The 23306-nt window shown below is 28.0% G+C and overlaps 1 protein-coding gene across 6 annotated transcripts in view; it reads right to left on the reverse strand.

Annotated features, from left to right (window-relative positions):
• The window catches only part of LOC142332823 (growth hormone-regulated TBC protein 1-like), a 97307-nt gene that overhangs the window by 8355 nt on the left and 65646 nt on the right, over positions 1-23306 (reverse strand). For 5 of the 6 annotated variants that reach the window (XM_075379443.1, XM_075379444.1, XM_075379442.1 and 2 more), the window contains 2 exons: positions 16734-16935; positions 6903-7523 (listed from right to left, as the gene is read on the reverse strand). In XM_075379443.1, the coding sequence (XP_075235558.1) occupies positions 7470-7523; positions 16734-16935 (256 nt within the window). In that variant the 3' untranslated portion in view covers positions 6903-7469. The remainder of the gene's footprint in view (positions 1-6902; positions 7524-16733; positions 16936-23306) is intronic. The other variant, XM_075379445.1, reaches the window with a different exon arrangement.

A 23306-nucleotide genomic window follows, 5' to 3' on the forward strand; every position in this document is an offset into this window, starting at 1 on the left:
GAAATCTGATTGACTACTTTGTTTTTAAATAAAGCTGTAGCTGCGGTGGCGTTAATATGTAAGTACCGGATTTTTTCAAATAAAGAACAAATTCAGTATTTTTTTTTTAATGAAAAAAAGTTGAATTTTATTTATTAAATAATTAATCAAGGGTGCAACATCATTTTGGATCTCAGCACCACAATATATATAGTTTACTGAGTAATTACAATTTTTTTCATAATTTTATTGTGTATATTGTTATTTCTGTGGCATTTCTACCAAACATCTACTTTTTCTGAAAAACGTGCTTGAGGCTTTTAACTAGTACTTACAAAATAGGCTTGAGGCCATAAAGGTTAATATATCTTTAATTAACTGAAGATAGTTACTGTAGACTAGAGAAGATGGCAGTAATAACTATCAAAGGTAATCAACAAACAGAACTTACATTGTTTTAAAACTAACAAAATATTTTGTTAGGCTGCTCTGATTGCATTTAATACAATGTGCAATGCGGACTTAATACTGTGACTGGTAATGCACTTAATATTTGTGCAATATGCACTTATTACTGTGACTGACAAATAGGTAAAAGCAGCACTATTAGAGCAATGTTTAACTTGAGTTACCTTTCAGATGGCCGATAAACTGATCTGAAATCCTATCTTTGAGTGTAATAAAAAATTTAATCTTCTTAGATTTATTTATTCAATATGTTTATTCCTTTAAAATCAGTTAAAATGACGATATGCCTCTAATACAGCTTTAACTGTACTTATTGTTAAACATTTTAGCATTATCAGAAAAAGATTAGGTAAGCTAAGTAATCTTAGCAGTTTTTGGATTTTTTTTATTGGTTTTTCTTGAAGTAAATTTAAAATTCACATTAGTTATAATACTCCGTAGAAATTTTTGATATTCCAAAATTTTGACAAAACTTTTTGTGAATAATGAATTATTTTCACTATAAAATATTTTATAACAATTTTCTAATATTTTTAATATTGTTTAAAAAATATTGGAAAACGCAATTTTTTTAGGTATTGTAATTTTTATATATGTACATTTTCAGCACAACATTCTATTATGTCTTTTTCTAAAAATTATAATTAAATGTGCCAAATTTTCTAGCAATATTCATATTTCTAGGAACGAGTAAAATATGTCACGTAAAAATAATCCCGATTGATATTCCAGGAGGCGGAGGTAGATTTCACCGGTGCTACGTAGGGAATAAAAAAATTTCCATCTTAAAAAAAAAACTCCAGATTTACTCAATACGACAATGGTTGCATGTGGAAAAAGTTTTACGTGTTTAGCATACGACAAAGCGCCCCATCTTCTTACAATTCCAGCAATATTTTGGTCACCCTTGCCATAAGGGTTGGTCATATAAAAAATTATTTCAGTCAAAAGTTTTAGATAAACAAAAGTTTAGATAATGACCACTTTAAACCGATTCGATGCTGTGCTATTAAGGGAGGTATCCGATTTTTTGTCTTGAAACACTACTTTTTCTTCCTCCTGGGCTAGTGGTTGGTGATATAAAAAAACTTTACTTAGATAACTTTAAACAAATTTGATATTTTACTTAATAAGAAAGTTGTAGCAATATTTTATTTTTCTGGAAAAAGCCCCCCCCCATTTCCACCCCCCCGTGGTCTGACTTTTTCCATTAATGAACACGACCGATATTTTGGGTCGTTGTATATTATGTATCAATTTGAAAGTGAATGGTGCAAAATTACGGCATTATTGTGTCCACAAGAAAGTGAAATATATAGATAATACATACATATAAACTTTTGAACTGAGGTGGTTTTGGAAACTGGGGGATGTGAAATGTGAAGATATGTCGACATTTTCCAGAAGTTAAATTATCGTACCCATTACAACAGGTAGCCTTCTTATGAAATGTACTTAAAAGTATAAATAGTTGGTTTTTTAATTTTCTTTCATAATTTAGCTGCATAAAATAACTACTACATAGTTCTGTATATAAACTGAAGAGAAGAGAAAACCAAATTTTTTATTTCAGGTCTCACTCTGATATCAACCGTAAATGAAAAAAATACTCTATCATATTCTAAAATTATATCTAATAATTATAATATAATTACAAAACCAGTGCATAATAATTCTGTCGGTAATAAAAAAAAATATAACATAATTATAAAAATAACATGTTATTTTTTTTTTATTACCGACAGAATTATTATGCACTGGTTTTGTACACGAAATAAATTTAAAAAAAAAAAAAAATCTGACAGAAAAAGAAACATGGTCTTTCCTGTTTCAGACGGTACATACATTATAAAAACAATGTAACATTCAAAATTTAGCGATAAGGAGTTAGATTGTGCATTGATGAATTATATATATTCTTTATTGAAAAAGATTGCAATTATTTATGAAATACAGAATTACACATAGTATAATCATAAGAATTGAAAAACTAGTATTTACACAATCGGAAATATTAATCAAGCAACAAATTAACAATATTTGTCATTGAATTTGAACGATAAAACCATGGGGGAAATTGGGTGGGAATAGTCTTCTAGAATTAGTAATGCTTCAGAACGAGATGTAGTAATAATATTATAAAAGTGATAACCATCTAAAAATTTTTATTTTTCTACTTTATAATACATATATATATATATATATATATATAACATTCATAGTTCATAAACAAATTATTCTGTACTAATAATTTTTTTTCTGATCTGTTTTTCCTTTCAGAAATGTTAAGGTGGCATGTGACAAATCGATTTGGATTGAGTTTAATTCTGCCAACAAAATGTTACATATTTGATGGTAAATGAATACGGTTCTGATAAAAATCAATAAGAAATCTTCATTCATAAGCAGTATGTGTAGTTAGGAGGTTGGTAGAAGGCGGGAAATAGAAGATGATGATCCTCAGTTTTGCCAACGTTTGAAATATTTGTTTATTGAAAACACTGAGACAACAATAAAAAAGTTTCATTCATCAAATAGTAGGCAGCAGTTAAGTAGCTAGCAGACAGTAGCAGGTGGAAAATAGAAGATGACAACATAAAATATTTGTTAATTGACAACACTGTGAGTCAACAATAAAAAAGCTTCATTCATCAAAAGTAGGCAGCAATTAAGTAGGTAGTAAGCAGTAAAGTAGATATGTGATGTAAGCGAGGTGGTAGGCAGTAGTAGACAGGAAATAGAAGATGAACATAAAATATTTGTTAATTAACAACACTAAAAAAAGCTTCATTCATCAATAGTAGGCAGCAGTTAAATAGGCAGTAGGCAGGAAATAAAAGATAACAAAAACTATTTGAAATATTTGACAACACTGTGAGACAACAATAAAAAAGCTTCATTCATCAATAGTAGGCAGTAGTAGATGAGAAACGAGTAGAAAAGATGAGAAAGTCAGTAGAAGATGATGAATCTCAGTTTTGCCAACCTTTGAAATATTCGTTAATTGAAAACACTGAGACAAAAGAGAGTTTCCCACAGTGAAAACAGAAATTCCTAGGTGGCCGACACTGTGTATGCAGTACCTGCGCCCTTGAGGTTATGTTAACGCAGCACTAGTGCCTCGGTAGGTTAGAAACGAACTAGATGAAGATACTAGCAGCAGTATGCAGGGTACAGTTAGTTAATACATATAAAATTCATTTCTGATAAACAATAGACTCTATACTAATATTTTTTTCCTGATTCATCTTTTGTTTCACACCCCTGATGCTGACAAATATTCTTACTTAATATTCATATTATATTTTATATTAATATTTAATCAACATTTGTCATAATAGTTACAATGGACTACAGAAAACTACAGTTACCTATGAAGAGAAACTCAGTCTATCCGATCATACAATGATTTTTCCCATTCACAAAGAACATGTAAGGATAAAAAAAAGGGCAAATAACACCCTTGCATTCTTACAACAAATGCTACAACACACAAAAACCTAGTTCGGAGTCAAGATTAATGGACGGTTAATGCCGACGGTTAAGGAGAAAAGTAGTAGATCCTGTGAAACATTAACTGCATCAGGGATTTGTTTGACATAAACACCCTACCTGTCCTGTCTAGTCCTGACCTGTCCTATCATCACTAGGACTAGGTTCAGGTTCTGACCCAACATTATCTTAGGTAATATTTTGTCAGTACTGGGGGGGGGGGGGTTTATTATGGGTAACATAAGGCATGGGTAGGGGTGAATTGAACATTTGATCAGCATAAGGATATATAGGATTTTGGTGTGATTTAGCTAATAGGTGTTTGTTAAGGAGTAGTAGGAGATAAAGTATGTAAAACAATGTTGTGATAGGTGTTATGTATCATCAAGTTTTTGATGTAGTTAATGTATTTGCAGCATTTGCTGCTTTTCAACTGACCCGTCGGTATTAAATCAGCGCCGGTTGCTTTGATTACAGCTCTGTATGCCTTAATTTCACATTTATTTGTTTTATCCGATTGCTTCAAGTCTGAATTTTTATAGAATAACAATTGTAACAAACTAGGTCTAATAATTGCTCATCAATATGCATTCCCTTTTGGTCAAAGCTGACAATTTTCTCTCATATTTAACTTACATCTACTTTCTTGACTCTGAACAATTATCATCCACTATATTCTTTATACACTTCTCTACTTTTTTACACACGTTGATAGTTTCACATACCAACAGTCTAGTAATATACTGAAGTAAACAGGAAATATCACCGTTTACTGTTATCCAAATGTATATTATATATTATCTATATCAATAATATATCAAAAACAAGAATTATACAAAAAAGATAATCACTCAAAAAATAAGTCATACTCCAGAAATATTGTAACATCTTTATTTCTTACAGAATTTTAATTGTAATATCTCTTGGTATTTGATTGATATAAAATTGAAGAATTCAATTTTGTTAGGTAACTATTTGTCTGTAGTCCATTATAATTATTACAGTTTAACGGTTACAAATTGAATATGGAAATAGAACATCTTTGATACACATCATCCAAATAACAGTAAAAACATAAAAAATACAATATCAAGATATCATAACATCACAATAAGTGATGATTTTCAGCATCAGGGGTTACCCGACCATAACACTGATAATGTCTACACCTAGGTTGGTTCTAACCCTCCACAGAGCTAGTGTCACCAAACTAATTTTTTTTAAATAGTAAATGTTATACCAATCTAGTTTATTTTTTCATGTTATAAATATTATCTATTTAACGAATATCTTGAAAGTTTGAGAAGCTGTGGGTACACAATCTTTTATTTCGCCCTTGAACCAACTACTTCATCATCTTGAAATGTTTAAAAAAAAAAATTTACGTAAATTGTTACATAGTTAAAAAAAAGAAATCGTTATATAAAAAAAAAAAAAAATTGCTTCCTACAACTTAAACAATACTGAAATAGTTAACAAAGAAAATTGAAATAAATTAAAAAAAAATTGCTGCCTACAACTTATACAATACTGAAATAGTTACAAAGAAAATTGAAATAAATGATAGAATAAAATTAATAAAGAAATAACTACATTCAAAAGAAATCGTCACATAAAAAAAAAAAATTACAAAAAAAAATTTGCTGCCTACTTCTGTTATCATATTAACATAGTTACAAAGAAAATTTATGTAAATGATTACAAATATTTGATAAAGAGAAAACTACAGTCAAAGAAATAGATAAATAACTTTTTAAAAAAATTTCCTAACAAAAAAAAATTTGCTGCCTACAACATACATCATATTGAAATAGTTACAAAGAAAATTGACATAAATGATTATAAAGAATTGAAAAAGAAATCGTTACATAAAAAAAAAAACAAACAAAAAAAAATTTGTTTCCTACTGCTGTCATAATATTAACATCGTTACAAAGAAAATTTACATAAATAATTACAAATATTTGAAAGAGAAAACTACAGCCAAAGAAATCGTTAAATAAAAAAAAAAAATTACAAACAAAATTGCTGCCTACTACAACATGCATACATCATATTGAAATAGTTACAAAGAAAATTGACATAAGCGATTGCAAAAAATTGAAAAAGAAAGTTACATAAAAAAAAAATTGCTACCTACTACTGTCATCAATTGAAATAGTTACAAAGAAAATTGACATAAATGATAAAAAATTTAAAAAGAAACACTACAGTCGAATGTAACAAAAAAAATAAATAAATAAATAGATACTCCCGTCAAAAGAAATCTTTACATTAAAAAAAAAAGATTACAAGAAATCTTAACATAAAAAAAAATTACAAGAAAAAACTACCATCAAAAGAAATTTTACAGTTGAATGAAACAAAAAAAAAAAAAAACAATTACATAAAAACAATTGCTGCCTACTACTTTCATCACATTAACATTTTACAGTTGAATGAAACAAAAAAAAAAAAAAAAATTCTACTGTCAAAAGAAATCTTTACATTAAAAATAAGATTACAAGAAATCTTAAAAAAAAATTACAAGAATAAACTACCATCAAAAGAAATTTTACAGTTGAATGAAACAAAAAAAAAAAACAATTACATAAAAACAATTGGTGCCTACTACTTTCATCACATTAACATTTTACAAAGAAAATTAAAAAATATTATCTAAACAAATATTTCAAAAGTTTGCTAACTGTGGGTACGCCATCTTGTATTTCGTGCTTGAACCAACTACTTTATATTGAAATTGTTACATACTTAACAAAAAAAAAAAAAAAATTGTTATATATTTATAAAAAAATACACACATGCTCACATTCACATTGTTTTTTTATTATTTATTATAATATTTCTTAATATTATTGTTACACCATAAATAACACAAAGAAGTTCTCTCAACATAGACATAAAGATCAACGAAGGTTCAATCTTAGTAAGTATAACTATTACTTTTTATTAAATAATACTACCTTTTTTGATTCGTTTTTACATCTCCAAACCTCCATACTCTTTTATTTGCTAAATTGTTCCTTAAGAGGATATTTCATTAATTCTGTTTTTCTAACATTACTCCTTTTCATCCATTAGTCTTCTTACTTGAAATCACAAGTTCAAAGTTGTACAGACTATATGCTAATTGCCAGGGATGCACTGGTGCCAGAATTACATTCTGGTGTTATTTATTTAAACATTAAGTATTCATTGTTATTTAAAGATACTTCCTTTAATGGTGTGTGACAAAAGGCACACCTGTTGCTTGGACGTATCCTTCAATAACGAGCAAGTCCTGTGTTGGTGACACATTTCTTTATGTTTAGCAGATAGAAAGCGGTATCTAAAAATAAGACAATTTCAGTACCAATTCATTTTTAATGAATAAAACATGTAATCCTGTTGTTGCTTACAGAATAAATATATGTATATGTATGTGTATTGTTTCCTTCAACTATGCTCTCTATTATGGTGTGCAACAAACTGTTATGCCGTAGTACATGTCCTATCTGCGTATCTTGCCTTTTCTTTGATAAGTTTCATAATCAGGCCACCTTGTCAATCCTTTGTAACACTTCTTCAATGGTTATTTTCAAATTCTGAAAACATATAAGAAAACACTCCATATGAATGTCATCATCAGTTGTTTTCTTAATTTTTTGTTTATATTATATTGTTTGAGGTTTTTCACCCATCTGACATAATTCTGCTTTCAAGATAGGTGAATCCTTCACATACTATAATATGTCCATATCTATATCACGTTTTGTATCGCACCTGATCATTACCGATATATTTAAATAGTATTATCAGTAACTATTATCGGCAACAGTTTCCCCCACCACTAGCAATTGTCATGTCTAGAAGATAGTTTGGGGGACATGCCAAATGTTTTTCAAACTGGTAAAATGAAGGGTAGTAATTTTTTTAAAGCAGTAAATAATGTCATACAAAATGTAAAATTGAAAACCACTCCACTCGAATAACAATATATAGGAAGTTTTATGTATGATAATGGTAAACTCTTATCTGTATATAAATATGCATTTAAAAACATAAGCGCATAATATTTCCAAGCCATCTTTGTTAGATATTATTTAAATTTATAATTTTTCATTACAATATCTGTGTTGCAATGATTTCGCTGATGCTTTTCTTTTATAAATAGCCTCAGGCACATCCTGAATGTCCCCTTGTAGTTTCTAAAATGAACCATTTTGAGATAAGAAAATTGAAAAAATCTTCTTTTTAAGAGTTCAAAACTCGTAATAGTAAAATTTTCAATATCTGAAATCAATTCAAATGAAATTGCCTTCCACATGGTAGTTACGACTTAAAATTCTAATAGCATCAGTTTCCTACATGTAGAAGTCACTCAGTCTGGTAAGACCCAAGTTAATAATTAAAATAGACACAAACTATATACAAACTAATCGAATCTAATCCCTCACGCTGTAACTGTTTTTCTCGATGTCTTGAGTTAAAAAAACAATTTGAAACTATAATAATACATTGCTAATTTTTGTACTACATACAATACTGTGAATCAAATAAGAAGAAACAATAAAAATAAACTAATAGGGTATATTGCTTCAAATTATAATTAAAATATATCTATAAAAACATATTATTTTTTAAATTTACAAAATCATTTCTACTATTAAAAAAAACCGTAAATCTTAAGATTCTTGATAAATCTAATGTAAATAACGTTCAAAATTACATCTTGAAATGGATTTAATTTAACTAATTCAAATTGTTTAATTTTATTTAAGAAATTAAATCTTCTTTTTGAAAGTTTCAGTTTAGTTTTGAGTTTATTTTTACAACTAAATATCAATTATTATTCTAGAGTTCGAGAAGTAAATAAGATTGTAAAACTGCCCCTTCTACAATTTGCTCTTAATGATATATTAAATTAACAGAAATATTTTAAAATCCCTTCACCAAATACATTTCATTAAGCGGGATGGCTTTAGAATTGGGATTAAAAATGATTACCACAGGCTAACCAATTAATCAGTAAGAATATCCAATTCTAATAAGAAGACTTGTTTTGTCCATACATTTACTTTACACTTTTTCTGTCTTCTGTCAACCAAGTAGTTTGTAATATTATTGAAAGAGCAAACGTGTTTTTTTTACATTTTACTATTACTGGATTTTTTTTTTAATTGAACTATTAAATTATTTTTTAAAAGGAAAATTAAACTGAATTGTGATCTGTAATTTTTTGAAATTTGAATTTTATTTATTTTATTTTTTAATTTCATATGATATTTACATTTAATAACTTAAGCTATCATAATATTTGCAGATGGAATTGATGTATTATTGAACGATCACTCATTGCGGTTAAGTGGAAAAAAGAAAGTTCCAGTAAAAAAAAAAATAATAATTTAATCTTACCAAAGGATATATTTAAAAAAAAGATACATTGGAAGGTAAAAATTTATTACATATAAAATTAATCAATTAACATAGAAGTGGAATTTAAGAATAATAAGGGAAATGTGGGAATGAAAGAAATGGAGATACCCTTTTCAAAGAAGTAAAAGAATAACAAAAAGATGATTAATATAAAATTAATATATAAATAAATTAACTTCAATTTTTTATATCATATTATATATATTTTACTTTTCAGATTTTATGGCAAATGTTAACCAATATTAGTCACATTAATGACAACGATATGCTATGGATGTTAAAACTACTATGTTAGAATAAAAGGTAAGCAAGATCAATACATTTCAGCAGGTACTAGGCTATATTCAAATTATAGATACCTTTTTAGTGTACTTGATTATTAGATATAACTACAAGGTAAATATCAAAATAATTCCTAAACAAAAAGTTACAAAGGAAGTTGAAAACGTAGTGCGCTGTCAATCATAACTAGCAAATGAAAGGAAATTTTTTGTAACATTACATTATGCAATGAGCCTATAAAGATAGCCATTAATGCTTTGTAACTCTTGTGAAGTTTGACACTCGTCGAGATAGTACTTTCAAATTAACCTCTTCTAGCTAACTACTAAATCGGATTAAAATCAATAAAAGAAAAAACAAGATACATTAAACAATATTTGCTTCTTTAAAGGAGTATGTTTGTATTGTTTGAACACCTGTACAAAAGGTAAGCTGCCTTGTCACAATAAGTTTCAGAAACTGTTCACAATGTTTTTTTCTGCAAGTTTGTTCTTTCCTGTGAGTTTGCGTGACATGTACTGTGATAAGGTTGCCTAGTTGTGGAGTAATGTGTCCTATTAGCTCTTTCAATGTGCCTATCGATGTGTAGATGCTTGCCGCCTAATGCAGGGGTAATTTTGAATCTATTAATTTTGATGATTAGTCGTAATAGCAAGCGACAGAAAATGAGTGGTCATAGATCACAAGTTTTGAAATGTTAGCAGTAGGGAAAAAACTACAACACAGCAGAACCTGTCGCTTTATGCAATATTTTATTTTCCTGATATGATTCCTGTATGCATACATTTCAGTCATCCCTCGTAATAGTAATACAAATTTAGAGTATATTGTAATCTTTTAGAAGTAATCTCAAATAACAGGAAAATATTTGCAATTAATACATTATTTAATTACATTATTATAAACCGATTATAATATATTAATATATCTTTAATTAATTGAAGATAGTTACTGTAGACCAGAGATTGCAGTCATAACTATCAAAGGTAATCAACGAACAGAACTTACATTGTTTTAAAACTAACAAAATATTTTGTTAGGCTGCTCCGATTGCATTTAATACAACGTGCAATGCGCACTTAATACTGTGACTGGTAATGCACTTAATATATGTGCAATATGCACTTAATACTGTGACTGACAAATAGGTAAAAGCGGCACTATTAGAGCAATGTTTAACTGAAAAACTGGTCTGAAATCCTATCTTTGAGTGTAATAAAAAATGTAATCTTTTTAGATTTATTTATCTAATATGTTTATTACTTTAAAATCAGTTAAATGGATGATATGTCTTTTATACAGCTTTAACTGTACTTTGTGTTAAACAACATTTTAGCGTTGTCAGAAAAAGATTAGGAAAGTAATCTTATCAGTTTTCAGTAGTCATAATGTATTTTTGTTTATTGGTTTTTCAACTTGAAGTAAATATAAAATTCATATTAGTTACAATACTCGGTAGAAATTTTTGATATTTCAAAATTTTTGACAAAACATTTTGTGAATAATGAATTATTTTCACTATAAAATATTTTATAACAAAAAATATTGGAAAATGCAATTTTTCCAGATATTATCTTTCTTTATATATGTATATTGTCTTTTTCTAAAAATTATAATTAAATATTTGCCAAATTTTCTAACAATATTCATATTTCTAGGAACAAGTAAAATATGTCACGTTCCCTTTTCACCGGTTGATTTCACCGGTGCTAAGTAGGAAATAAAAAGATTTCCACCTTAAAGTTAAAAAAAAATTTCAACTTTACTCAATATGACAATGGTTGCATGTGGAAAAAGTTTCACTTGTTTAGCATACGACAAAGCCCCATCTTCTTACAATTCCAGCAATATTTTGCTCATCCCTTGCCATAAGGGTTGGTCATATAAAAAGTTGTTTCAGTCAAAAGTTTTAGATAAACAAAAGTTTAGATAATGATCACTTTAAACCAATTCAATACTGTGCCTATTAAGGCACAGTATTCTACCTCCTGGGCCAGTGGTTGGTGATATAAAAAAACTTTACTTAGATAATTTTAAATGAATTCTATATTTTACTTAATAAGAAAGTTGTAGTGATATTTTATTTTTTAATTGGCGCAAAATTATGGTATTATTGTGTTCACAAGAAAGTGAAATGTATAGATAATACACATATATAAATGTATATATATACTTTTGAACTGAGGGTGGTTTTGGGACCTGGAGGATGTGAAATGTGAAGACATGTCGACATTTTCCAGAAGTCAAATTATGGTTTACAACAGGTAGCTTTTTATGAAATCTACCTGAATGTAAATAGTTGGTTTTTTAATATTCTTTCATAATTTAGCTGTGTAAAATAACTACAAACCTAGTTCTGTATATAAACCGAAGTGAAGAGAAAATAAAATTTTTTATTTCAGGTCTCACTCCGATATAAACCATAAATGAAAAAATACTATCACATTCTAGGATTATACTTAATAAATATAATATAATTATTATAATGTAATTTTTTTTAAATTACTGACAGAATTATTTATACGTACATGCACTGGTTTTGAATACGGAATAAATTTTCAAAAAAAAAAAATTGAAAGATAAAGAAACATGTTCATTCCTGTTTCAGACGGTACAAACATTATAAAAACAATGTAGAGTTCAAAATTGAGTGAGATAAGCACTTAGATTTATTATTAAAAAAGATTGCAATTGTTTATGGAATACAGAATTATACATAGTATAATCATAAGAATTGAAAAAACATGGTCACAAAGTTTACATGGTCTGAAATATTAGTTGAGCAACAAATTAACAATATTTGTCATCGAATTTGAACAATAAAACCACGGAGAAAGTTGATGGGAATAGTCTTCTAGAATTAGTAATGCTTCAGAACGAGATGAAGTGACAGTTTTAAAAAAGCGATGACCATTTAAAATTTTTCTTTTTCTATCTTATATAAGATTCATAGTTAAAAAAAAAACTATTCTGTACTAATAATTTTTTTTCTGATGTTTTTTTTTCAGAAATGTTAAGATGGAATAAGACAAATCAATTTGGATTGAGATTAATTCTACCAACAAAATGTTATGTATTTGATGGTAAATGAATACGGTTCCGATAAAAATCAATAAGAAATCTTCATTCATAAGCAGTATGTGTGTAGTTAGGAGGTTGGTAGAAGGCGGGAAATAGAAGATGACGAATCCTCAGTTTTGCCAACAATTGAAATATTTGTTTATTGGAAACACTGAGACAACAATAAAAAAGTTTCATTCATCAATAGTAGGCAGCAGTTAAGTAGCTAGCAGACAGTAGTAGACGGAAAATAGAAGATGTCAACATAAAATATTTGTTAATTGACAACACTATGAGTCAACAATGAAAAAGCTTCATTTATCAAGAGTAGGCAGCACTTAAGTAGGTAGTAAGCAGTAAAGTAGATAATGTGATGTAAGTGAGGTAGTAGGCAGGAAATAGATGAACATAAAATATTTGTTAACTGACAACACTAAAAAAAGCTTCATTCTTCAGTAGTAGACAGCAGTTAAGTAGGCAGTAGGAAGTAAATAAAAGATGACAACATTAAATATTTGTTAATTGACAACAATGTGAGACAATAAAAAATCTTCATTCATCAATAGTAGGCAGTAGTAGATGAGAAATAGAAGATGACGAATCCTCAGTTTTGCCAACCTTTAAAATATTCGTAAATTGAAAACACTGAGACCAAAGGGAGTTTCCCACAGTGAAAACAGAAATTCCAAGGTGGCCGACACTGTGTATGCAGTACCTGCGTTCTTGAGGTTATGTTAACACAGCACTAGTGCCTCTGTAGGTTAGAAACGAACTAGATGAAGAGACTAGCAGCAGTATGCAGGGTACACTTAATACATATAAAATTCATTGCTGATAAACAATAGACTCTATATTAATATTTTTTTCCTGATTCATCTTTTGTTTCAGACCCCTGATGCTGACAAATATTCTTACTTAATATTCATATAATATTTTATATTAATATTTAATCATTAACATTTGTCATACTGTAATAGTTACGATGGACTACAGAAAACTACAGTTACCTATGAAGAGAAACTCAGTCTATCCGATCATACAATGATACTTCCCATTCACAAAGAACATGTAAAGAGAAAAAAAGGTCAAATTACACACTTGCATTCTTACAACAAATGCTATAACACACAAAAACCTAGTTCATGAGTTCAGAGTCAAGATTATGGACGGTTAATGCCGACGGTTAAGGAGAAAAGTAGTAGATCCTGTAAAACATTAACTGCATCAAGGATTTGTGTAACATAAACACCCTACCTGTCCTGACCTGTCCTATCATGACTAGGACCAGGTTCAGGTTCTGACCCAACATTATCTTAGGTAATATTTTGTCAGCACTAATGGGGGGTTTTATTATGGGTAACATAAGGCATGGGTAACTTGGGCAGAGGTAGGGGTCAATTGAACATTTGATCAGCATAAGGATATATAGGGTTTTGTGTGATTTAGCTAATAGGTGTTTGTTAAGGAGTAGTAGGAGATAAAGTATGTAAAACAATGTTGTGATAGATGTTATGTATCATCAAGTTTTTGATGTAGTTAATGTATTATAAATTATATATAATGCTTTTCAACTGACCCGTCGGTATTAAATCAGCGCCGGTTGCTTTGATTACAGCTCTGTATGCCTTAATTTCATATTTATTTGTTTTATCCGATTGCTTCAAGTCTGAATTTGTATAGAATAACAATTGTAACAAACTAGGTCTAATAATTGCTCATCAATATGCATTCCCTTTTGGTCAAAGCTGACAATTTTCTCTCATATTTAACTTACATCTACTTTCTTGACTCTGAACAATTATCATCCACTATACTCTTTATACAGTTCTCTACTTTTGTACACACGTTGATAGTTTCACATACCAACAGTAGTAATATACTGAAGTAAACTGGAAATATCACTGTTTACTGTTATCCGAATGTATATTATATATTATCTATATCATTAATATATCAAAAACAAGAATTATACAAAAAAGAAATATTGTAATATCTTTATTTCTTACAGAATTTTAATTGTAATATCTCTTGGTATTTGATTGATCTAAACTTGAAGAATTGAAGAAATTTTGTTAGGTAACTATTTGTCTGTAGTCCATTATAATTATTACAGTTTAACGGTTACAAATTGAATATGGAAATAAAACATCTTTGATACATATCATCCAAATAACAGTAAAAACATAAAAAATACAGTATCAAGATATCATAACATCACAATAAGTGATGTTTTTCAGCATCAGGGGTTACCCGACCATAACACTGATAATGTCTACACCTAGGTTGGTTCTAACCCTCCACAGAGCTAGTGTCACCAAACTAATTTTGTTTTAAATGCTAAATGTTATACCAATCTAGTTTATTTTTTCATGTTATAAATATTATCTATTTAACAAATATCTCAAAAGTTTAAAAAACTGTGGGAACACAATCTTCTATTTCGCCCTTGAACCAACTACTTTATCTTGTAATGTTTAAAAAAATTTTTGTAAATTTTTAGATAATTAAAAAAAAAGATTACATTGTTAATAAAAAGAAATCATTACATAACAAAAAAAAGTCTATAACTTCATATTGAAATAATTACAAATAAAATTAACATAAATGATTACAAAAAATTGAAAAAGAAAAACTACAGCCAAAAGAAATCATTACAACAAAAAAAAAAAAAAAAAATTTCTTTAATGCAATTGAAATAGAAAATACTACCATAAAAATAAATTTTGATGTAAAAAAAAAAAAAAAAAATCATTACAAAATAAAAATTGCTGCCTACTGCTGTCATCATATTCAAATAGTTACAAAGTTTAAATTAAATGATTTACATTCATCATATTGAAATAGTTGCAAAGAAAATTAACATAAATGATTACAAAAAATTGAAAAAGAAAAAATTATAGCCAAAAGAAATCGTTATATTAAAAAAAAAAATTGCATTTTACTACTTTCATCATATTGAAATAGTTACAAAGAAAATTTATTACATAATTCATTAAAAAAAAACGAAAAAGAAAAAACTACCATCAAAAAAAATTTTTACGTAAAAAAAAACAAAATTCCTGCCTAGTCATATTGAAATAGTTACAAAAAAAAAAAAAATACAACTGTCAAAAGAACATTTACATTTACATTAAAAAAAAAGATTACAAGAAATCCTTACGTAAAAAAAAAAAAAAAAAAAATCAGGAAAAAACTACCATCAAAAGAAATTATACAGTTGAATGTAACTGTCTACTAATGTAACTGTTGAATGTTAGCTGTCTACTAATTTCATCATATTAACATTTTACAAAGAAAATTAAAAAATACTATCTAAACAAATATTTCAAAAGTTTGCATAACTGTGGGTACGCCATCTTGTATTTCTCGCTTGAACCAACCTTTTATATTGAAATTGTTACATACTTAAAAAAAAAAAAAAAATTGTTATATATTTATAAAAAAATACACACATGTTCAGATTCACATTGTTTTTTTAATTATTTATTATAATATCTCTTAATATTATTGTTACACCATAAATAACAAACAAGTTCTCTCAACATAGACATAAAGATCAACTAGAAGGTTCAGTCTTAGTAACTATAACTGTTACTTTTTATTAAATAATACTACCTTTATAGATTCGTTTTTACATCTCCAAACTTCCATACTGTTTTATTTGTTAAATTCTTACTTATTTTAAGAGGATATTTCATTAATTCTGTTTTTCTAACATTACTCCTTTTCATCCATTAGTCTTCTTACTTGAAATCACAAGTTCAAGATTGTACAGACTATCTGCTAATTGGCAGGGATTCACTTCTGGGTTGCCAGAATTACATTCTGGTGTTATTTATTTAAACATTAAGTATTCATTGTTAATAACAAAAGAACTCTTTCCCCCAACTAGTTTAAGTTAACAAAAAAAAAAAAAAAAATATATATATATATATATACATCAGAATGAAAATCTTCCTTTCATTTTGAAGTTAAAAATGTTCAATATAAATATCTTCATACCTTAAACATTTTAAATAATTAAAAAATATAATAACCTTTCCTCTGTGTTCACAAGGTATTCCTTTCCTAATGTATCTTTTAGCAAGACGATTCTTCATAATTGATCTTCCATTTCCTAATAAATCAGACCATTTTTTTGCTTGTTTTGCCAAAACTTTTAAATATTCTGACATAAAATCTTCATAAGATATATAATCAAAATCAGGTGGTCGTTCAAATCCATATTCATCTACTTTACTGTAAAAAAGAAAAACAATAAAAATATAAAAAATAAATTTAGATAAATACAAAGGGCAATACGAGAATTTTGCACTATGACAGTGGTAAGATTCATACTTCCTTTCCTCCTTTTTATTTGTAAAAATAAAATAAAACTATAACTGCCTAACTATTGACACAACGATAATATCGATAACTATCAACAATTAAGAAATACTACAAACAAGAAGTGCAAACTAGCGAAAGAAGAGTGGATTTAAGAAAAGTGTTCAGAAGTGGAAAGAGAAATGAACATTGGTAAAATAGATGGAACATTCAGGAAAGTTAAGGAAAATTTTGGGGTACATAAATTAAAATCTAATAATGTGATAAACAAAGATGGTACACCAATTTATAATACGAAAGGCAAAGTCGATAGGTGGGTGGAATATATTGAAGAGTTATATGGAGGAAATTCATTAGAAAATGGTGTTATAGAGGAAGAGGAGGAAATCAAAGAGGATGAAAGGAGAGAAACAATACTGAGATCTGAATTTAAGAGAGTATTAAAAGATTTGAATGGCAGAAAGGCTCCTGGAATAGACAAAATACCGGTAGAATTACTGCGCAGTGCAGGTGAGGAAGCGATTGATAGATTACAGAAACTGGTGTGTAATATTTATGAAAAAGGGGAAGTTCCATCCGACTTCACAAAGAGTGTTATAGTCATGATATCAAAGAAAGAAGGAGCAGATAAATGTGAAGAATACAGAACAATTAGCTTAACTAGCCTGTCAAAAATCTTAACTAGAATTCCGTACAGAAGAATTGAGAGGACAGTGGAAGAAGTGCTACGAGAAGACCGATTTAGTTTCAGGAAAAGTATAGGGACAAGGGAAGCAATTTTAGGCCTCAGATTAATAGTAGAAGGAAGATTAAAGAAAAACAAACCGACATACTTGGCGTTTATAGACATAAAAAAGGCATTCGATAACGTAGACTGGAATAAAATGTTCAGCATTTTTAAAAAATTAGGGTTCAAATACAGAGACAGAAGAACAATTGCTAACATCTACAGGAACCAAACAGCAACAGTAACAATTGAAGAACATAAGAAAGAAGCCGTAATAAGAAAGGGAGTCCGACAAAGGTGTTCCCTGTCTCCATTACTTTTTAATCTTTACATGGAACTAGCAGTTAATGATGTTAAAGAACAATTTAGATTCGGAGTAACAGTACAAGGTGAAAAGATAAAGATGCTATGATTTGCTGATGATATAGTAATTCTAGCCGAGAGTAAAAAGGATTTAGAAGAAATAATGAACGGCATAGATGAAATCCTATGCAAGAACTATCGCATGAAAATAAACAAGAACAAAACAAAAGTAATGAAATGTAGTAGAAATAACAAAGATGGACCACTGAATGTGAAAATAGGAGGAGAAAAGATTATGGAGGTAGAAAAATTTTGTTATTTGGGAAGTAGAATTACTAAAGATGAACGAAGCAGGTGCGATATAAAATGCCGAACAGCACAGGTGAAACGAGCCTTTAGTCAGAAATATAATTTGTTTACATCAAAAATTAATTTAAACGTCAGGAAAAGATTTTTGAAAGTATGTGTTTGGAGTGTTGCTTTATATGAAAGTGAAACTTGGACGATTGAAGTATCTGAGAAGAAAAGATTTGAAGCTTTTGAAATGCGGTGCTATAGGAGAATGTTAAAAATCAGACGGGTGGATAAAGCGGCAAATGAAGAGGTGTTGTAGCTAATAGATGAAGAAAGAAGCATTTGGAAAAATATAGTTAAAAGAAGAGACAGACTTATAAGCCACATACTAAGGCATCCTGGAATAGTCGCTTTAATATTGGAGGGACAGGTAGAAAAAAAAAATTGTGCAGGCAGGCCACGTTTGGAATATGTAAAACAAATTGTTAGGGATGTAGGATGTAGAAGGTATACTGAAATGAAACGACTAGCACTAGATAGGGAATCTTGGAGAGCTGCATCAAACCAGTCAAATGACTGAAGACAAAAAAAAGTAACTGTCTAGTTCCTTTTATCCATTATAAATAAATTGAAGTTGTCTATATTCAGTAGGCTCTGTCACAGCTGATATTTTATATGAATAATGTATCTAATTCTCTATTATCAGTCTAATTCCAATCTTCAGAGACTGAACTTGTTCATAGCATTAATGCGTAATTAATTTACAACAATGTCACATACATGAATTATAATAATAAATGCTTTTTGTTTGTTTCTGGATTCAAAGTCACTAATTACAAAAATACATTATATTAATATATCGCTTTGGTTATGAATGTATGCAATTTAATTATGAAATGAGGTGTAACAATAAGCTTAATTTTTTTATTTTTTGTTAGTTCATGTTTTGCTTGATACCTTCAAAACTTAATGAACCAAACTGTGAAATTTTGCAAAACTTCTGAATGTAAGAGATCGATGTCATTTAATTTTTTTTACAATTTGTCAAGGGAGTGGACAAATGTAGTTATTGGATTCTTAAAATTTTAGTCAAAGTATCTCTGTTTTTATACAAAATTCATTATCTCTTAAAAGACTTAAATAATTTTACCGGCAAGGCACAGTGCATTATATATTTTGTCAGTATTTGAACCAAAAAAAATATTTATAACTGTATATACTGGGCGATGAAATTATTAAAACTAAGGTTTTATTAATAATTTTCTTTCTAAGTAACATAAGTAATAATTTGTCAAGAGAGCTTTTTGCCCTAAACAGCCAGAATTATATTTCCCAAGAAAATTGTGCAACTCTTTACTGATTTTTTAAATATTTATTATGAAAAACAGTTTAACAAAATGTATCCCCAGCTGCAACTTTTAATTATAATACATTTACTATACGCTAATATCAATATAAATATGTATAGTTAAAGGAGTATAAATACTAATAAATACAATATATTTCATATTATTATAATTTAACACTTAATATTGTTATTAAACCAAAAATCTAACATGTTGTTGTGATGTCTTCCATTATATGCTTAAATGGATTGTATTCTGCAGATAGGTTTTCCTTTACGTAAATTCACACAATCATTTCCATAATGCTACCTTAAAGATTTCACAACGCCCTGCATTCTTTCATCAATATTAGTGTGCATGCCTACCTAATACAAGGTCTGTAACTAGTTGGTATGGTTGAAATTACTATATTTGTAATGTTTAATCATATTCCTTATATGATTGTATGATGACCACCAGTCTAAAATTAGGTGAGTTATGGATGCAATATGATAACAATAATAGATGGGAAACTATCGTTATTCTACTTTCTACAGCAAACAAAAAACATTCACCTGCTTTACGACAAATTCCGTAAAAAACTCGTTGCTGTTTGGGAACCTGACCAACATTATACTTGCAATTTTCAACAATTTAGACAGTTAACAATGGCCCTCCTATTACTTTGGACGTTCTTAAAATTTAGTGGCATACATTTTTTGCAAATAGTTACATCAATCTACAAAAGTGTTGTAGTTTATTTGTAGCTCACGCTTTCAAAACTTTTACAATTCTTTTCCAAAAGGTAACCTTGATTCACTCAAATGGGAATTAGGATCCAACCAATAATGAAATCTTGTTTATCTTCAGTTTTATTGTAAAGTTACCTTTATCGACTTTCAGTTTACGTGTCGTGTGCCAATTAATACAGGTTTTCTCCTTTAAATATTACATGTTAAAAGAAAGAAAAAAATATACCATCTTTAACTTTACGCAAATCATTCAAAAATATTATCAGGAACCTCCATAGCTTTTTACAAAATTATAAACTGAACACTATAACTCAATGCAGGCAATGAATTGACACGTCAGACTGCGTATAAACTGACAAGCACGCTTATTGCAACATGTTTGTGTGATTGGATAAGATCGACTCGCTTCCAGAATACCAAAAAAAATTTTACATGAACAAGTTCCTGTATTATTACAACACTTATTTACATCGATATAAATGTACAGAAAATCTTTAAAAATTTGCAGGCATATAACAGAATTTACCAAATTTTAAAAAAAAATCTAAACATACAATTTCCCTAATCCAATAATTGTGTTCAAATTAAACTTGTTTTGTTAATTATAATTTAACTGTTTTTATATTATATATATTTTTTTTAAGCGCAAGGGATTTACATTTATCGGCATTGATTTCTAATAATGACATGCTTTCTATACTTGAAAATATGGTTTGTCTTCACTAAGCTGATCTGCATTATTAGGTTTTTGTTTATTGCATTTATTCTAATTAAATGCAATAAACAAATTTCTTTTGATCAGTGGTTATTCCTAGACAGAATGATTTTACAATTTATCTCTGATTTCTATTTTAAACACATTTACTTAATTATAAATATTAGACTTTGATTTGTTATTATATAGGCTAAAAACGATAATTAATACACACAGTTTGTTTATGTTCACGTACAGACTTTACTATAGCATAGGGATATACAAGCATGAGGAAAGTGTGAACAAATCACTTTTAAAAGTTTTACATAATGTACATTTCAAAGTTATCAAAATAATAAATGAAATGAAAACTGCCAATGGGATTATTCCTTTGAATCATAAACAAAAATATGCACTTGAATCTTTATATCTTCAATATAGTTGTTTGTCCAACTTGCATATAAAAATGTTTTGATTACAAAATCTTATAATCAAATCTTGTAACAAACCCTGTGTGTACATCTGTTATATATTTCAATAAACTCCTGAATATTTATAAAACTCTGATATTGACAAATGTGAAAAAAATTGGCGAATTTGTTCAGAAATAAAGCACTAAAAGAACAGTTTTGCAAATTGATAGTCGATAAATATCACATTCAACGATATAATGAACTAGAAAATTGTATTTTGATACATTTCTTTTGTATATAAATTAAGTATTAATCTTAAGTCATTTATTAGTAGTTACTAGAATTGTTTGTAATGTTGTGAGGTTTTTTTATACATCAGGCTGTATATGGATGCCCATGTGCATAACTCCAGGATAAATATGTAACTCTTTATGTAAATATGTTATTTTTTAAGTATTTATGACCTCATTTAATAAATAAATATTACTACTAATATCTTGTTATTATTTTAAATAATTTTGTAATTATTTTTTAAAAGTGTAATAATTTTCTGCCAAATGTTGTTATTAACGTTTAAAGAAATATAATTATTTTTGTCATTTAAAGTTGTAAGTATACGAATTTTATAATTAAATTGATATTCAATAATTCAACAACTTAAAAAGGTTCTGATAAAGAAGAAATATCTATGAAATAACAAGTTGACAAAGATAAAAAAACTGATATCATAAGATAATTTTTTTTAATACAATTTGAAACTTAATATGTAAAAAACCATGTGACATGGATTGTGAGATTTTCTAGACCAATAAGAATGGCTTGATTACCTTTAAACACCACATAATGCGTGAAAAATTAAAAAAAAACCTCTGAAAGTAAATATTGCTTCTTTTTTCTTTTGAAGCCACATTGGACGGTTTAATTAATAAATTTTCAGTGTTCTTTGAAGAGCAAACTGCCTTAAACTTCCAATTCTGCCAGTACTTTTGGTTTAGTAGTAGAGTTTTACACTTATAGAACTCATTGAAGTGCTGTTTTCCAAGCAAAATATGTCAAACAAAACAGCTGTAACAAATATTTTTACCAAAAGCAGTATAATTTGTAAATAAAATTGGATGTTTTCAAAGGTATAAAGCACATTTGCTGTGTTTTGGTTTTAAATTCTTCTCATTTCATGGTACATGAAGACGATCACAAAGGAAGATTTCATTTCTAACAAGAAATGATGCATCACCACACTAATGTAGTTAACTTTTACATTTTCTAAATAATTGTTTTACAAGATCTGTGAATTAGTCCAACTCTACCATCTTAATTATTTTTTAATTACGATTGGATTTAAAGCCACAGTAAGACAGAAAAACCTCAAAGAAAATTTATGCATTATATTTCATATCATTCTGCTGGTTTTTTATCTTGACATAACATATGTAATAATTAAAACTTTTATGCCGGTACTCATATAGCTGAATTTTAATATAATCCTAATAATATAACAGAACACTAGTTAAAGTAAATGAGATATTTACATACTTGTACAATTTTATTAAGTATTTATCAATCGGACAGAAATGGAAAATTGCCACAAATAAGTTACCGGATACCAGCAACATTTTATTTTTTGATAATACAAGTGGTATTATCAATGTCTACAAACTTTTCAAGTAGAATAATGTAAAACATAATGTCACTCTTACTCATAAGTCTCCAGAATTAAATCAAACTACAAATAATATTGCTACTTAATTTAAAAAAAGATACTATACAGTAAGTAGA

This window comes from Lycorma delicatula, chromosome 12, assembly GCF_047948215.1.
Source record: "Lycorma delicatula isolate Av1 chromosome 12, ASM4794821v1, whole genome shotgun sequence".
In the NCBI taxonomy this organism is placed as follows: Eukaryota; Metazoa; Arthropoda; class Insecta; order Hemiptera; family Fulgoridae; genus Lycorma; species Lycorma delicatula.